The 13,658-nt window shown below is 39.9% G+C and overlaps 1 protein-coding gene across 1 annotated transcript in view; it reads left to right on the forward strand.

Moving 5' to 3' along the window:
- Positions 1–12,077: 12,077 nt before the first annotated feature.
- Positions 12,078–13,658, forward strand: part of LOC139472739 (neural cell adhesion molecule 2-like) — a 72,281-nt gene continuing 70,700 nt past the window's right edge. Inside the window, exon 1 of the mRNA XM_071255199.1 lies at positions 12,078–12,258. Coding sequence (XP_071111300.1) covers positions 12,204–12,258 — 55 coding nt within the window. The 5' untranslated portion in view covers positions 12,078–12,203. The remainder of the gene's footprint in view (positions 12,259–13,658) is intronic.

A 13,658-nucleotide genomic window follows, 5' to 3' on the forward strand; every position in this document is an offset into this window, starting at 1 on the left:
TAAAGGAAAACAGGTATGTATTTGTTGGGATTGTTTCGGTACCGTGACACCTGGTAAATCTTTTCACAAATGTAACCCCTTTCATTTTCATTTCAGAAGCTATATCCAGTTCTGTTATATCTTCAAAGAATCGCGATCTCTGATGATGCCTCTGTCTGTTGGTTCTGGTTGGAGATACATTTACGGAAACTCCAACGAGTGCATCGATTGACATCAGGTTTGTTACTTGTTGCAATTTTGCACATTCAATGGGTAATGATCCTGTTCTCAATCTTTTGATATGTTTTACGTCACTCGCTTTTCCACAGATGCCCTTAATAATTGCAAAAGGGTTAAATTTAATCAGGGTCTTTTGGGGTGTTTCAATGTTTCAATCTCGAAGAATCTTGGCAAGTACTCTACTGATTTAAACTAACGTTAAACATATAAAGAAGTCGTTTCATTTATTCTAGTTGGAGGGTTGCCGAATATGAAGGTACAATGAAAATATTTTTGTTAAGTATGTATGTTTACGCAGTTGAACATTATATACTATCAACAAAAAGAAGCGCATAGGTGTTGCTGATATGTCAAAACGAAAATAATACCTATTGTATTCATATTATCGTCAAAATATGTATCAATATTGGTAAGAACATCAATTGACACACTTCCGCTTGCAACAAATCGATTTTGCCTGAAAATGTTGACTTTATTGTGATGTTTTGAGAATGAGTAAGAAATGCATCGCCACAACGCAACAAGTGGCATCTTGCACGTTGAAATTGGGCAGGAAAAGCATGCAGTGTTTGGCAATAAAAAGCAAGCTTGCTTTCGGAAATAGGCATTCGTTCAGAAGGTGTTTCCAAGCAAAATGAACATGCCACGTCTTGATGCTGCCACAAGGAACATCGCTATTGGAAGACTGCAGGCTGGAGAGTCCCAATCTTCCGTTGCCCGACGTTCGCCAAATCACAATATCATGGCTTGCAGCTCGCTACAACCAAACAGGCACAACAAATGACCGTCCCCGTACAGGAAGACCTAGAGTCACCACACCAGCCCAGGATCGCTACATCCGGGTCCTCCATTTGCGTGACCGTACTGCTACGGGTGAGAGCACTGCAGCCAGGGTGCCAGGACTTAGGAGGATATCAAGCCAGACTGTACGGAACAGGCTGAGAGAACATGGACTGAGAGCCAGGAGACCCTACGTCTCCGTTGGTGTAACAATGTGACTGCCTGGAACCTTCGCAACTGGCGACGCATTTGGTTTAGCGATGAGTCCAGATTCCTGTTGCATCAAGTGGACAGATTTGGTGGAGGGAGTGTGATGATGTGGGCGGCAATATCCTACATTGATCATACCGATCTTGTCTACGTCCAGGGAAACCTGACGGCTGTACGCTACAGAGACACCATCCTGCTACCACACCTCCTGCCAGCCATTGACGTCCAACGTGAGATTTTCCAGCAGGACAACGTCCGGCCTCACACGTCAACGTGCTCCTCTGGCCGGCCCGTTCCCCGGATCTTAACCCAATAGAGCACCTGTGGGATGAACTTGATCGCCGTCTCCGTCAGCGTCAACATCAACCCCAAACTCTCCAGGCACTAGCTGCATTTCTGCAAGAGGAGTGGCGGAGGATTCCCAAGGCCGTTATCCAGCGTCTCATCCAGTCCATGACAAGGCGTGTGAGAACTGTTTTTCGTGCACGTGGTGGGCACAACAGATATTGATACTCCATTCACGTTTGAGGAATATTGTGAATGCCTTACCTCAAGTTATGGACATCATTGTATAGACATTGATCTCTCCTAAACGGATGTAACAGTTCATGTACTCAAGGTCATTTTCTACCAAGTTATTCATGTTTGAATATTCAACATTTTTTAAGCAAATACGGGTTATGCGTTTCTTTTTTTAATAGTATATTACTACACGCCAATTTAATTGAAAAACAGGGGGTATAGCAATCAGCATGTATTTCCGTCTGTCAGCCATCCAATACGTGAAGAAAGTTCTTGTATCCGTCTGTATAGAGCAGTGTAGTGGAGAACTGGTGCCGTTGATGATTTCGGATTTTTATTCTCTTTAGTTGTCTTTTTTAGAAATAATTTTTCATGATGAAAACAAGTTGCAGAACTCCAAAACCGTTGACTATTTCATGTTGAAACTTGCCACATAGATCATTCCGGTGGTGAACTGGTGCCTTTTGATTATTTGGGATTTTGAAAAATACTGAACAGCATTATTTTTCACTGGACTGAAGATATCCCACGATAATGAACCAAATGTATAGTGTAAGTAGCCAAACTGCACCTGACCGGGTGGATATGTCATCACCTGATGACTTGTTTCTACTGGAGGCCCAGTAACTACATAAAAAAAAAGAGAGACACATCTAAATTCAAGTCAGTGATTTCATGGTCCGTCGTATATGTGTGAAATGAATATAATATTTTTCCTGGATATTGCTGAATGTGGTATGAACCAGGGTATTCACACACATACTCAATTATCGTTATCCTCGCTCCACAATCATGTACAATCGGTATGTATATATATATATATATATATATATATATATATATATATATATATATATATATACTCTTCAAAAAAAGAAACTTGACATGTTAAACCACTTTTTGCCAAATATCTAAAATAGTTACATTAAATGGGAACAAAATAAGTCAAACAGAAAGACGATGTGTCTATAATTCGCGAAAACACATGCAAAGCACATAAACGTAGCGTTTGGGTATCAATTTTACAGCTTCATCCAAACGCAAACGCCTGTAAAAAACGTGCAGCACAGGATCCTGCATTTAGGCATGCAGCCCCTCCCCTGCTGAATGGGTATAAAAATCCACATCAACGGCTGTCCATACAGTCCTTATGACGGCAGTAGAGGCGGTGACCGAACGCCAAGACTGAATGCAGCTCAATGGAGCAACGCCATTAGGAGATTACAAGCTGGAGCAACTCAGCCAGAAGTGGCCAGGCACTTTGGCGTATCCAGACAGACAATCTCCGCACTGTGGACCCGATACAACAACACCAACAGATTTGACGACAGACCAAGGTCAGGAAGACCAAGGATCACAACCAAAGCACAAGATCGATACATCCGGCTGCGACACCTCCGAGACCGCACTACCACAGCCACGTATACAACTACACAGATCCCTGGGGTACGCAGAATATCAGATCAAACGGTACGCAACAGACTGAGGGAGGCTGGACTTTTTGCACAAAGACCTGTTCCACGTTATGTATTGACCCCACGTCATCTGGCGGACCGTCTGCTTTGGTGCTATTAGATGGTTAGATTAGCACGTTTCCTACTCACACGTGCTGATGGGCGCGCAACTCTCACAGACGTCTGGGTGAACGTTACGCCCCCAACTGTGTGCAGCAGGTTGTCCCATTTGGCGGCGGGAGTGTCATGGTATGGGCCGGAATTCATCACGGTGGTAGGACACCTCTCGTGCATGTGGCAGGTGCATTGACAGGTGTGCGTTACAAAGACTTGATCCTACAGCCTTACGTTCTTCCTCACGTTAACGTTCATGGCGGACAGTTCCAGAAGGACAACGCTCGAGTGCATATTGCAGTGTTTGTCAGGACTTCTTACAGCACAACAACATCCAGACATTACCTTGGCCTAGCCCGGTCACCAGTTTTGTCCCCGATTGAGCATCTGTGGGACGAGTTGGATCGACGCGTTCGCAGAAGGAATCCACCGCCCCAAACACTTCCGGCGCTTCTTGATGCACTTCAGCATGAATGGCAGCACATCCCACAGCGTGTTATTGACAACTTGATTGCATCTATGGGTCGTGTATGTTCATGTAACCTCTCTTTTAGGGAACTATTTTATTCCGGGACGGCATATTAAGGCTAGTAGTAATTCAAGGCACCATGCGTGTATAAGATTTGTTATTATATGTGTTTAACAAATATGGTTTTGGGAGTTATTAAAATGCACTGACAAAAGTATATTCTGATCAAATCAACTGGATAATTGAATATGCTTTCTTTTACATATTACACAACGTCACTACACATAAGTTGGACAATTGCAGTAACTCACTACGGTGATACATGGACGAGTATCAACAATATGTTCCTACAGGTAATACATGCAATACATTCAGGCATTATTGTTAATCACACCGTATAGACGCGGAATGCAGTTGAACTCATCACCCATCCCATTATTGATAATCTTTCTTGAAGAGCTATGAAATGAGAAGCAGGAATAGTGCATCTGTACACTTTATCTTTTAATTGGCAGGTTCGACTTCTATTTCATAACTCAGTTTTATTTGCATGGATCACTATGGAATCTTGGAAGGGACATTGTCGCTATGTCGTCCTGTAGCACTGTCTTGACGACCTTTCAAAAACAAGCAAAACGTGTCGAAATTAACCAGAGCGCGACAATTCGACAACGTGGTATTTTGGCCATTTGTCGTGTTGTCGCTTTGTTGCTCTTTGAATAATCTTTTTTCTTTCTTTTTTAGCAAGGGCGACGATGACGTAACGCGACACTTATACGGTCAAAATATGTGTCGTCGCATTGTCAGCCCATCATAAATGTGTCTAAAAGGCGTAAAGTTCAGTTAATGCTACAGTTAGGAAGCGGTTCTGTTGTGTTTTCAATTTCAAATATCTAGAAACAGACAATACAAATGTTACTGGGATCGTGTGAAGAATAATTCATTGTTTACACACCATTAACCCAAACTATTTATTTATGTGTTTTTGTCAAAGTGTGAGTTTGGATAACTTTACAAGTTGTATTTGAAGTTGAGGAGAATATATTAACCCTTTGACCATATCTAGATGATGTCAGTAACTAACTAAATTGATATGTTGATATAATTTATCTTATTGTAACCTAGTGAGAATTTACAATCATAAACAAATCAGAACTTGTGTATTTGATGTTAATTGTAATGGACTCAAATGCTTTCCAATAAAATATTAGAGATCTAGATCAACTAGTGCTGCTGTGATTGCGAACAGTAGTTATTTTAATTGCCAATGTTGACAGATTAGATAGCATTGGGTATAATATTTCAACTGAATTATTACTCAAAGAGTGTGTAAATATCTAAAGTTAAGTAGAGTTTGATCTGCGATTTTGTAATTTCTACCAACATGATATTTACTTTTCTGTACCCAATTAATCATGACATGAAATGAACAAAACCCCAACTAATTAATGACCAGTAAATGTTCAATCTACATTTGATCTTTATGTAATGTACTTAAACAGATAAGTCTTTAACAGTCTGTATTCAAATAGTTCAAATTCATAACTTGAGACTGAGATTAATATAAACATAATTTTTTTTTATGAATGTTGTGTAATTCCCATGGGCATTGCAATCATGACTCATTTATTCCCCAGTTCAATTGTGAAATCCATCTAGTTTTATGTACACAAACATATTTTGAAACTTTCAAAACAAAATAATTTCTTTTGTGCAAGCAAATGCCATGTGATGTATTATTGATTATTAATCTTATTGATTTATATATTAAATGGTAGTTGTGCTTACTGTGTCAGTGTGCAATACTTATATTGTTATGATGTAATATTTTGCTGTTGTTAACAGCTGTTGTTGCTGTTGCGGTGTAATGATTTTGATAATTTTGATAATTCAATCAAGACGAGAAATATAACAAAGTATAAATACATAGAGGAAATATGTTTTCCTTGTCAAACAAAGCGTTTGCATGATTTTTCACCGGAACTTCTTTCACGGGGAATCCTCGAGTAGATCAACTCTCTCTTGTCTCTCCACTTACCATGTTCGTGAGGTTCGGCAATATTGGACAATAACTTAACACTTGGGACCCACATTGCTGCATGATGTCACGCGGAATATTCAATAACTAATTTCACACCCAGTGTGAAAAATTCAAGCACCAATTAATCCTTTTAATTGGTTTAAGCGGAAGTCATGTCTTGCCGTTGAACAAGAGCAACAATGTTTTGTTTTAAATTTAAAGCTATTGAATCCAACAAAACTGTAACGATTAACGTTTGTTACAAAATGTCATTTCTGACCCCGATTTCTCGAAACAAACTTAAGTTTTTACTCAAATCTCAAAGTTTGCAGTTTGAGTTTGCAAAAAAATGTCAGCTGAGTTTTTACTCAGGCCTTTCGTTCGATTTCATTTTTTTATGCGATGTAACCGGCCTTGGCGCGAGACTTGACTTCCGTTTTCATTGTTTCCTGCACATGAGTGTCAACGTATCAGAACGAGATGTGACGGTTTAATGTCGATTTTGGCAAGAGGAGGCCGAATTGGACCGAGGGGGAAAGGAAGCTACTTTTTGACATTTGTCAACACTCGCCCCTTTCCGTAACCTACGAGAAGACTCGTCTCCCTATCGATGAATGTTAAAATGTGACATACCGATCAGAATGCGCGTATGACTTCAATATCTGAGGTCAAAGGAACCCTGAGGAATATTTTCTGATTTTACATATGTCTTGAATTTAAAATATACCCTAGATACATTTAAATTTGTTCAACTATACTGTATAATAATGTAAGTCCCGATGTGTTTTCAATAGCATCATGAATATATATGATGTATGGGGGAAATATGCGTGAATCATTACGCAACGAGCTGACAATTCTTTTAGCGATACCCGTTTGCGTTTAGACGGACACGAGTTGGTCACGAATGATTTGTTGAAGAAGTACATATGCGTCACGATCGCTGTTTTGGAAAATTCAAGGGGTGTGGCATGGTGGCAAAGAACAAGGAGCAGGACTCGGTTGCAGATTACCGTGGCCCTAAATGCGTAAGTTAATGCACATTATTATTTAGATTAACATTGAATGTAGTATCTAAGCATATGTTTGAAATCGATTTACCTTGCTGGGTTCATTGCGCCTTTGACAACGAGATCCATAGCATGTCTACACGCATCCCAGCCATCATTTTGTTGACATGGCCAATGAGCCAAATCCATAAAAATAAAATATTTTCTCGGCAATCTTTTTATACTTTAATTGATGGTGTTTGGTGATATATGCTAGTATTTAGTTTGACTTTCTATACATATCGTTATGCACAAGTTGATATAAAACTTCCTTTGTTCGAAATGTCAACGCATGGAATTGTAGGATAAAACATGTCAGTGGGAGCTTATGAGCTTTACAACCTGAACCCAATGGATAAAACACGTCAGAGGGAGTTTATGAGTTTTACAACCTGAACCCAATGGATAAAACACGTCAGAGGGAGTTTATGAGCTTTACAACCTGAATCTAATGGATAAAACACGTCAGAGGGTGTTTATGAGCTTTTGCAACCTGAATCTAATGGATAAAACACGTCAGAGGGAGTTTATGAGCTTTACAACCTGGATCTAATGGATAAAACACGTCACAGGGTGTTTATGAGCTTTACAACCTGGATCTAATGGATAAAACACGTCACAGGGTGTTTATGAGCTTTACAACCTGAATCTAACGGATAAAACACGTCAGAGGGAGTTTATGAGCTTTACAACCTGAACCCAATGGCTAACATACGTCAGAGGGAGTTTATGAGTTTTACAACCTGAACCCAATGGATAAAACACGTCAGAGGGAGTTTATGAGCTTTACAACCTGAATCTAATGTATAAAACACGTCACAGGGAGTTTATGAGCTTTACAACCTGAACCCAATGGATAAAACACGTCAGAGCGAGTTTATGAGCTTTACAACCTGAATCTAATGGATAAAACACGTCAGAGGGAGTTTTTGAGCTTTACAACCTGAACCCAATGGATAAAACACGTCAGAGGGAGTTTATGAGCTTTACAACCTGAACCCAATGGATAAAACACGTCACAGGGAGTTTATGAGCTTTACAACCTGAATCTAATGGATAAAACATGTCAGAGGGAGTTTATGAGCTTTACAACCTGAATCTAATGGATAAAACACGTCAGAGGGAGTTTATGAGCTTTACAACCTGAATCTAATGGATAAAACACGTCAGAGGGAGTTTATGAGCTTTACAACCTGAACCCAATGGATGAAACACGTCAGAGGGAGTTTATGAGCTTTACAACCTGAATCTAACGGATAAAACCGATGGGCGTCAGTTTCGTGATTTTATCCCTGGGATGAAAGTTTAAATCTCATAAAAACTCGAGGAGTGGGTGGGGTTATTTTACTTAAAAAACAATCAAAAAAACATAAAACAACATTTATCAACATTTTATGTTTTAAACATACTTTCTATGAACCTTAGGAAACGGGCGTTAAATATCATTTTGATTTATCATCACGTCTGATCTAGGCTTCAGATAAGAAGGATACGTGTTTGAGTCGCGGGAATATATAGAAATAAATTGTCATTTGATATTACATTTAATGTGTCCAAATATAAAATAAATGTTTATATCGATAAACATTCCTATGTTCCAATATTAACAGAAGTTGTATGAATAAAATCCCCGTTATGTTATAACATCCCTGTTAATGAGATTCAACCCGACTGAAAATTTGTGAAGATCCGGGGTAGAATAGGTCGTCAGCAAACCATGCTTGCTGTAAAAGGCGACTATGCTTGTGGAAAGAGCCGACTAACGGGATCGGGTGGTCAGGCTCGCTTGTTTGATGCATGTAATCGCATCCCATTCGCGTGGATCGATGCTCATGATGTCACACACTGGATTGTCTGGTCCAGACTTGATTATTTACAGACCGCCGTGATATAGCTGGAATATTGCTGAGTACGGCGTTTAACAACAAACAAACAAAATCAACCCGACTGGAGAACATTAGGGTGATGTCATTGGAGGTTTGTAAGATTATATATGCACACTGTGAGAATTGCAGGCCAGTGACACGTCTAACCATGTGAATAAATTGTTTAGAAATTTCGACCATGCCAGTAGGTAATGTTTCCAGAGATTCTAGTATTTTTTTGTTGCTTTTTGTTACATGCCCAACCCAAGAATTCGTCAAACATCCGTACATATCCGTTTCATTTGAAATGAAAAATGCTGTATCATGTGATCACATGTTTACTTTGTCCTTTCTAACCAAACTTCTAAAACCTTTTATATCATAATGTAAGATTTCATTAATATTACACCATAATGCACACGTTAATAAGACGTGTCTATACGTATATACATATTGTACGTTCACTAGAATGTAGGGGCGATCGGGTATCGTAATTGTTAAAGCGTTCGCTTGTCACGCCGAAGACCCGGGTTCGATCCCCGACATGGGTACAAAGTGTGAAGCCCATTTGTTGTTTCCCCCGCCGTGATATTGCTGGAATATTGCTAAAAGCGGCGTTAAACCATAATTACTAACTCACTAGAATTTAACCAGAACACATCAACACTTCGTCATTATTTTCCTTCAGCACATTCGGACGAAGAAGGAAATGAATATGAAAAGCAGATAATATAATAGAAACTCAAACGTTTAAGGCATCAACCAAGTCAGCGAGCCTGACCACCCGATCCCGTTAGTCGCCTCTTACGACAAGCATTGTCGCTGAGGACCTATTCTAAATCAGACCTAATGATAATTTATTTTCATAGCATTATCACATGTCACTCCCCTTTTGTGAAATGTTTTTATCTACACCGGTTTGACTGAAATAATGTGTTTGTTTGTGCGACGACATGCTCGGCAAGTGCTTCTGTCGTCATTCTTACATTACGATTGTACACAGAGGGAAAAGGTCACGTGATACGTTTGTTCGGATCTAGACATCGCTAAGTCGTGAAAATGCAAGTGTTACACTAGAAGACATTGGTTGATAGATCTCCGGCTGCATCACCGTAGAGGGGGTTAAAACATGGCATTTGTTATTACCCTGCCTGCTGCAAGGCACTGAGGCCATGAAACAGGATTGGTCGGCTCGGATTCAGTACAGGTTAAACTGCGGCATGGTATCTCATTGGAACAGACCCATGATCCGTCTTAAGTCCGGAATAGCAAAAGCATTGACACACGCAAGAACACACGCACGCACACCCGCACGCACACTCGCACGTCGCTATATAAAAGCATTTTTCTTGAAGGCAACGTTGAACCCTATGTCACTTTACCTTATCAATGAACTGCTAGATTTACATACAATACAATACAGTAAAAGTACGGTTATAACGAACACGTTTATAACGCCGTGACGGATATAACGAACTATTTCTTGGTCCCGACCATTTGTTGTATATATGCTGTATATATGCTTATAAAGAACTACGGTTATAACGAATGAAAATAGTGAGTTCGTCATAACCGTAGTTCACTGTGTTTTACTTTGAGGTCAGGCACAGAGTGTCAGAATGACTTGAGGATCTACCTACCTATGTTCCCGCTTTCCTTCACACAGTTTTCCCTACATTCTAACACATATCTGTAGGCGGAAAAGAAATTAATAGGAAAATGGCACTTCAAATATCTGTTCTATTCTTCCAGAAGTTATTTGGAAATGATGCCATATGATATCTTCGGAATCAAGTCTCTGAAATAAACATATTTTCAAGACAAAAACTGCTGTTAACTTATAGTTGTAAAAACATGAACAAAAAGGAGCCAGGAGACTTTCTTTATTTTCAGATACAGTAATCTAGATTTGCTAAATGGTATAGACTTGCATGGGCTGTTTTGGATATATTTGTTTCAGGGCATGCATGACAGACCAGTCGGACTTAGCAATCGACTTCTTATGAATATTGATATTTCATTTAGAATATTTATGAAGCCGGGTTTTTCTTCATGCAATTTAAGGAATTCGGTATACGCACTATTTTAGCAATAGAAAACGGCACCTTAACATATTTGTTATGAGGTATCTTTATTTTCAAGGATGGCTGTTTTAAAATGTCAACTTCCCATCAAAGGCCAGTGCACTGAGTGGCGTGTTCTTACCACCCCAGAGAGTAGCGCGGGAGAGGAAGTAACTGCTTTCAACTGTAGGCGACTAAAGTGCTAGGACGAGGCTTGTGAGTGTCGGCGTGAAGTGACTATCACCAGATCAAAGGAGACGTCCCGTGTGTGAACTCGGCACACATTGAAACAATGAACAGGAACTTTCAATAGCAGTAATCGTTCGAAATGCAGGATGAGTTTGATGACTTACGTTCAGGGTTGTATATCTGTATTCATATGGGCGCACAGTTTTCTGAGACGCCACACGTCGCTGTGCAGAGTTGCATCCCTCGTGTTTGCAAGAACCCTGTGGTCGTGGGTTCGATTTCCAGACTCGTTCTCATTATGTTTTATTGGTTTTCAGAATAATATCGATGTGGTAAACACGTAAGTCCTTAACCAAAACCGAGTACCTCCCACATATATACGTTGCCACGTCATGAAAACGTATATGACGTCCCACTCACTATCTCACTGAATGTTGAATGAATTGAAACCAAACGTCTGTCTACCACGTGACATAGCTGGGATATCGCTACCATGTACGTATAACGCCCCTATCTCTTCTGGGGCAGGAGGCAGCTGACAGTCTGACACACATTAACAGTATTTCAATATTACGACTACATTTTAGAGTGAACCTACAATTACCACGTCTGCGTACGTCTTTGACAGTTTACGTCTATGGATGACGGGGCGGTGGGATACAATCATCAAACAACCAAGGGCACGGGTGGCCCAGTCGTCTAAGGCGCCGCGATTCGCTGTTCAGAGTTGCGTCCCTTGGGCGCGCCAGAAACCTTTGACTGTTGGTTGGAATCCCGGTTCGCCCTGATTATGTTTCTAGGTTTGTCAGCAACATGCCCGTGCTCATTGGTTTCATCGGAGTGATAAACGTCTGAGACCTGCATCAGTTCAATTCTTTCCTTCCACATCAAGCTGATACGCTGCTAATACCGTCTCGTGCACACAGCGTAAATTCCCTTATTCCATTCAAATTGTTCATCCTCACACATCATATCCTTCCGCTAAACCGCTACACCTCTACACCTCTGCAACAACACAGGCTATTTCATCACAGATGTCACGAATGTGGAACTACATCACATGACCAGTTCGCGTAACGGTTTATTGCCCTAACGAAACAAGTGCAAGCGGCTTGGTAGCGCGTAGGAATATATCAAGCACTTGCTCCGAGTAGCTGGGATGGCTATGAATGATTATTGTGCCTAAGAGAGGGAAATAGACTACTGAGAGACGTTGTTTGGTCAAGCTTGAGGAAGGACAGTGTCCAGAATGGATTTATCTATTACGCCTTGTGTGTTGTCATTGCTGCTCATAGGAATTAGCTGTGAGTATTGTGAATTAGTGTGTGGTCCCTGTCGGAAGGGTTAGCTCTAACATGTCATGTATCCCACGATGCTGCAAGAATGTTCTGTTGCTTTTGAGAAAATCGTGACAAAGAATTACTATTTATGGCATATAAAAAAAATATTACCCATAAGGGTAAACTGAATGATTTTAATAACTTTCCGATATTTGCACATGTGTGTTGTAGCAATTCTCAATGGTGATTGTTCAGTTGAAACAATAACAACACAATGCTTCATTAATACGAAATGACGTCATCCGTTGTTCATGATGTCACAAATTGATTACAGTAAACTACGGTTATAACGAACACAAAGGGACCACCCATTTTAGTTCGTAGCAACCGTAGTTCGTTATTAGCATATATATATATACAGTATATATACAACAAATGGCAGGAACTAAAAAAATATCAGTCATTCGTTATAAGCGTATTCGTTATAAACGTAGTTAACTGTACATTAAGTCATCTGAGCAATAGGCTGCATTCAGTAAAGAGGCTCTGTGGGTTGGAATTTCCTACTTGATTTTCTTCATATTCTCTCTAAAATGTCAATGCATAACATATAGAATAACATTCTCGAAACTCGGGATTAGAGAAGGTCCTGTCTTGTTAAATGAATGCAAAGACTAGGGATTATCACCATTCAATCACTCGGGACAGATATTCCGTAATGTCCTGGTTATTCTCCAGATGTGCGTCCATCCAGGAATGTCCTAGACATTGGACTGTTAGCAACATTCCTTCTCTTCGTAAATACGACACGCTTCGATATAACTGAAAAACATTCACTCTCACTTAAACCAAACGTACCCAATTGCTATTATTGTTAGTAGTTTTTCTAAAGTGTCAGAATACAATAAGATGTGATGGCGAGGAAAAGAGCATCACAGTTGACCTAATTATTGAGTTGACATACAGTCAAACAGTCGAACTTTGATGTGTCGAACTTACGGTTGCAGTAAGTGGTCGGAGTGGGGCCGGGTGCAAAACCAGACAATCTTTTAATTACAACTAATTTTTTTTCTTCTGACAAACACCTTGCAACACTGGATTTTGTGGCTAATAATGGTTATACAAAAGTAGCAAACAAAACTATTTTCTTCTCCACGTTGCTGGGTCATTTTGTTTTTTTCGAGTATATCCCTGGCCTCAACCAGAATATCCATGGTTGCTTCCTTAATTGACAGATGTTCCATTTGTCGGGCTACATGTTGAGTTACGTCACTACTATATAATATACGTATGACGTTTCTGAATGGGTACCTTATTGTGACATGTTTGTAAATGTCGCAAGTAATAAACAAGTATATGTCTCTTTAAACACAAACATGACTATATCACAACAACATAACAGTACTTGAGAAAGATGTGGATTA

Source organism: Haliotis cracherodii, unplaced genomic scaffold (assembly GCF_022045235.1).
Source record: "Haliotis cracherodii isolate W230 unplaced genomic scaffold, xgHalCrac1.p SCAF_25, whole genome shotgun sequence".
Lineage (NCBI taxonomy): Eukaryota > Metazoa > Mollusca > Gastropoda > Lepetellida > Haliotidae > Haliotis > Haliotis cracherodii.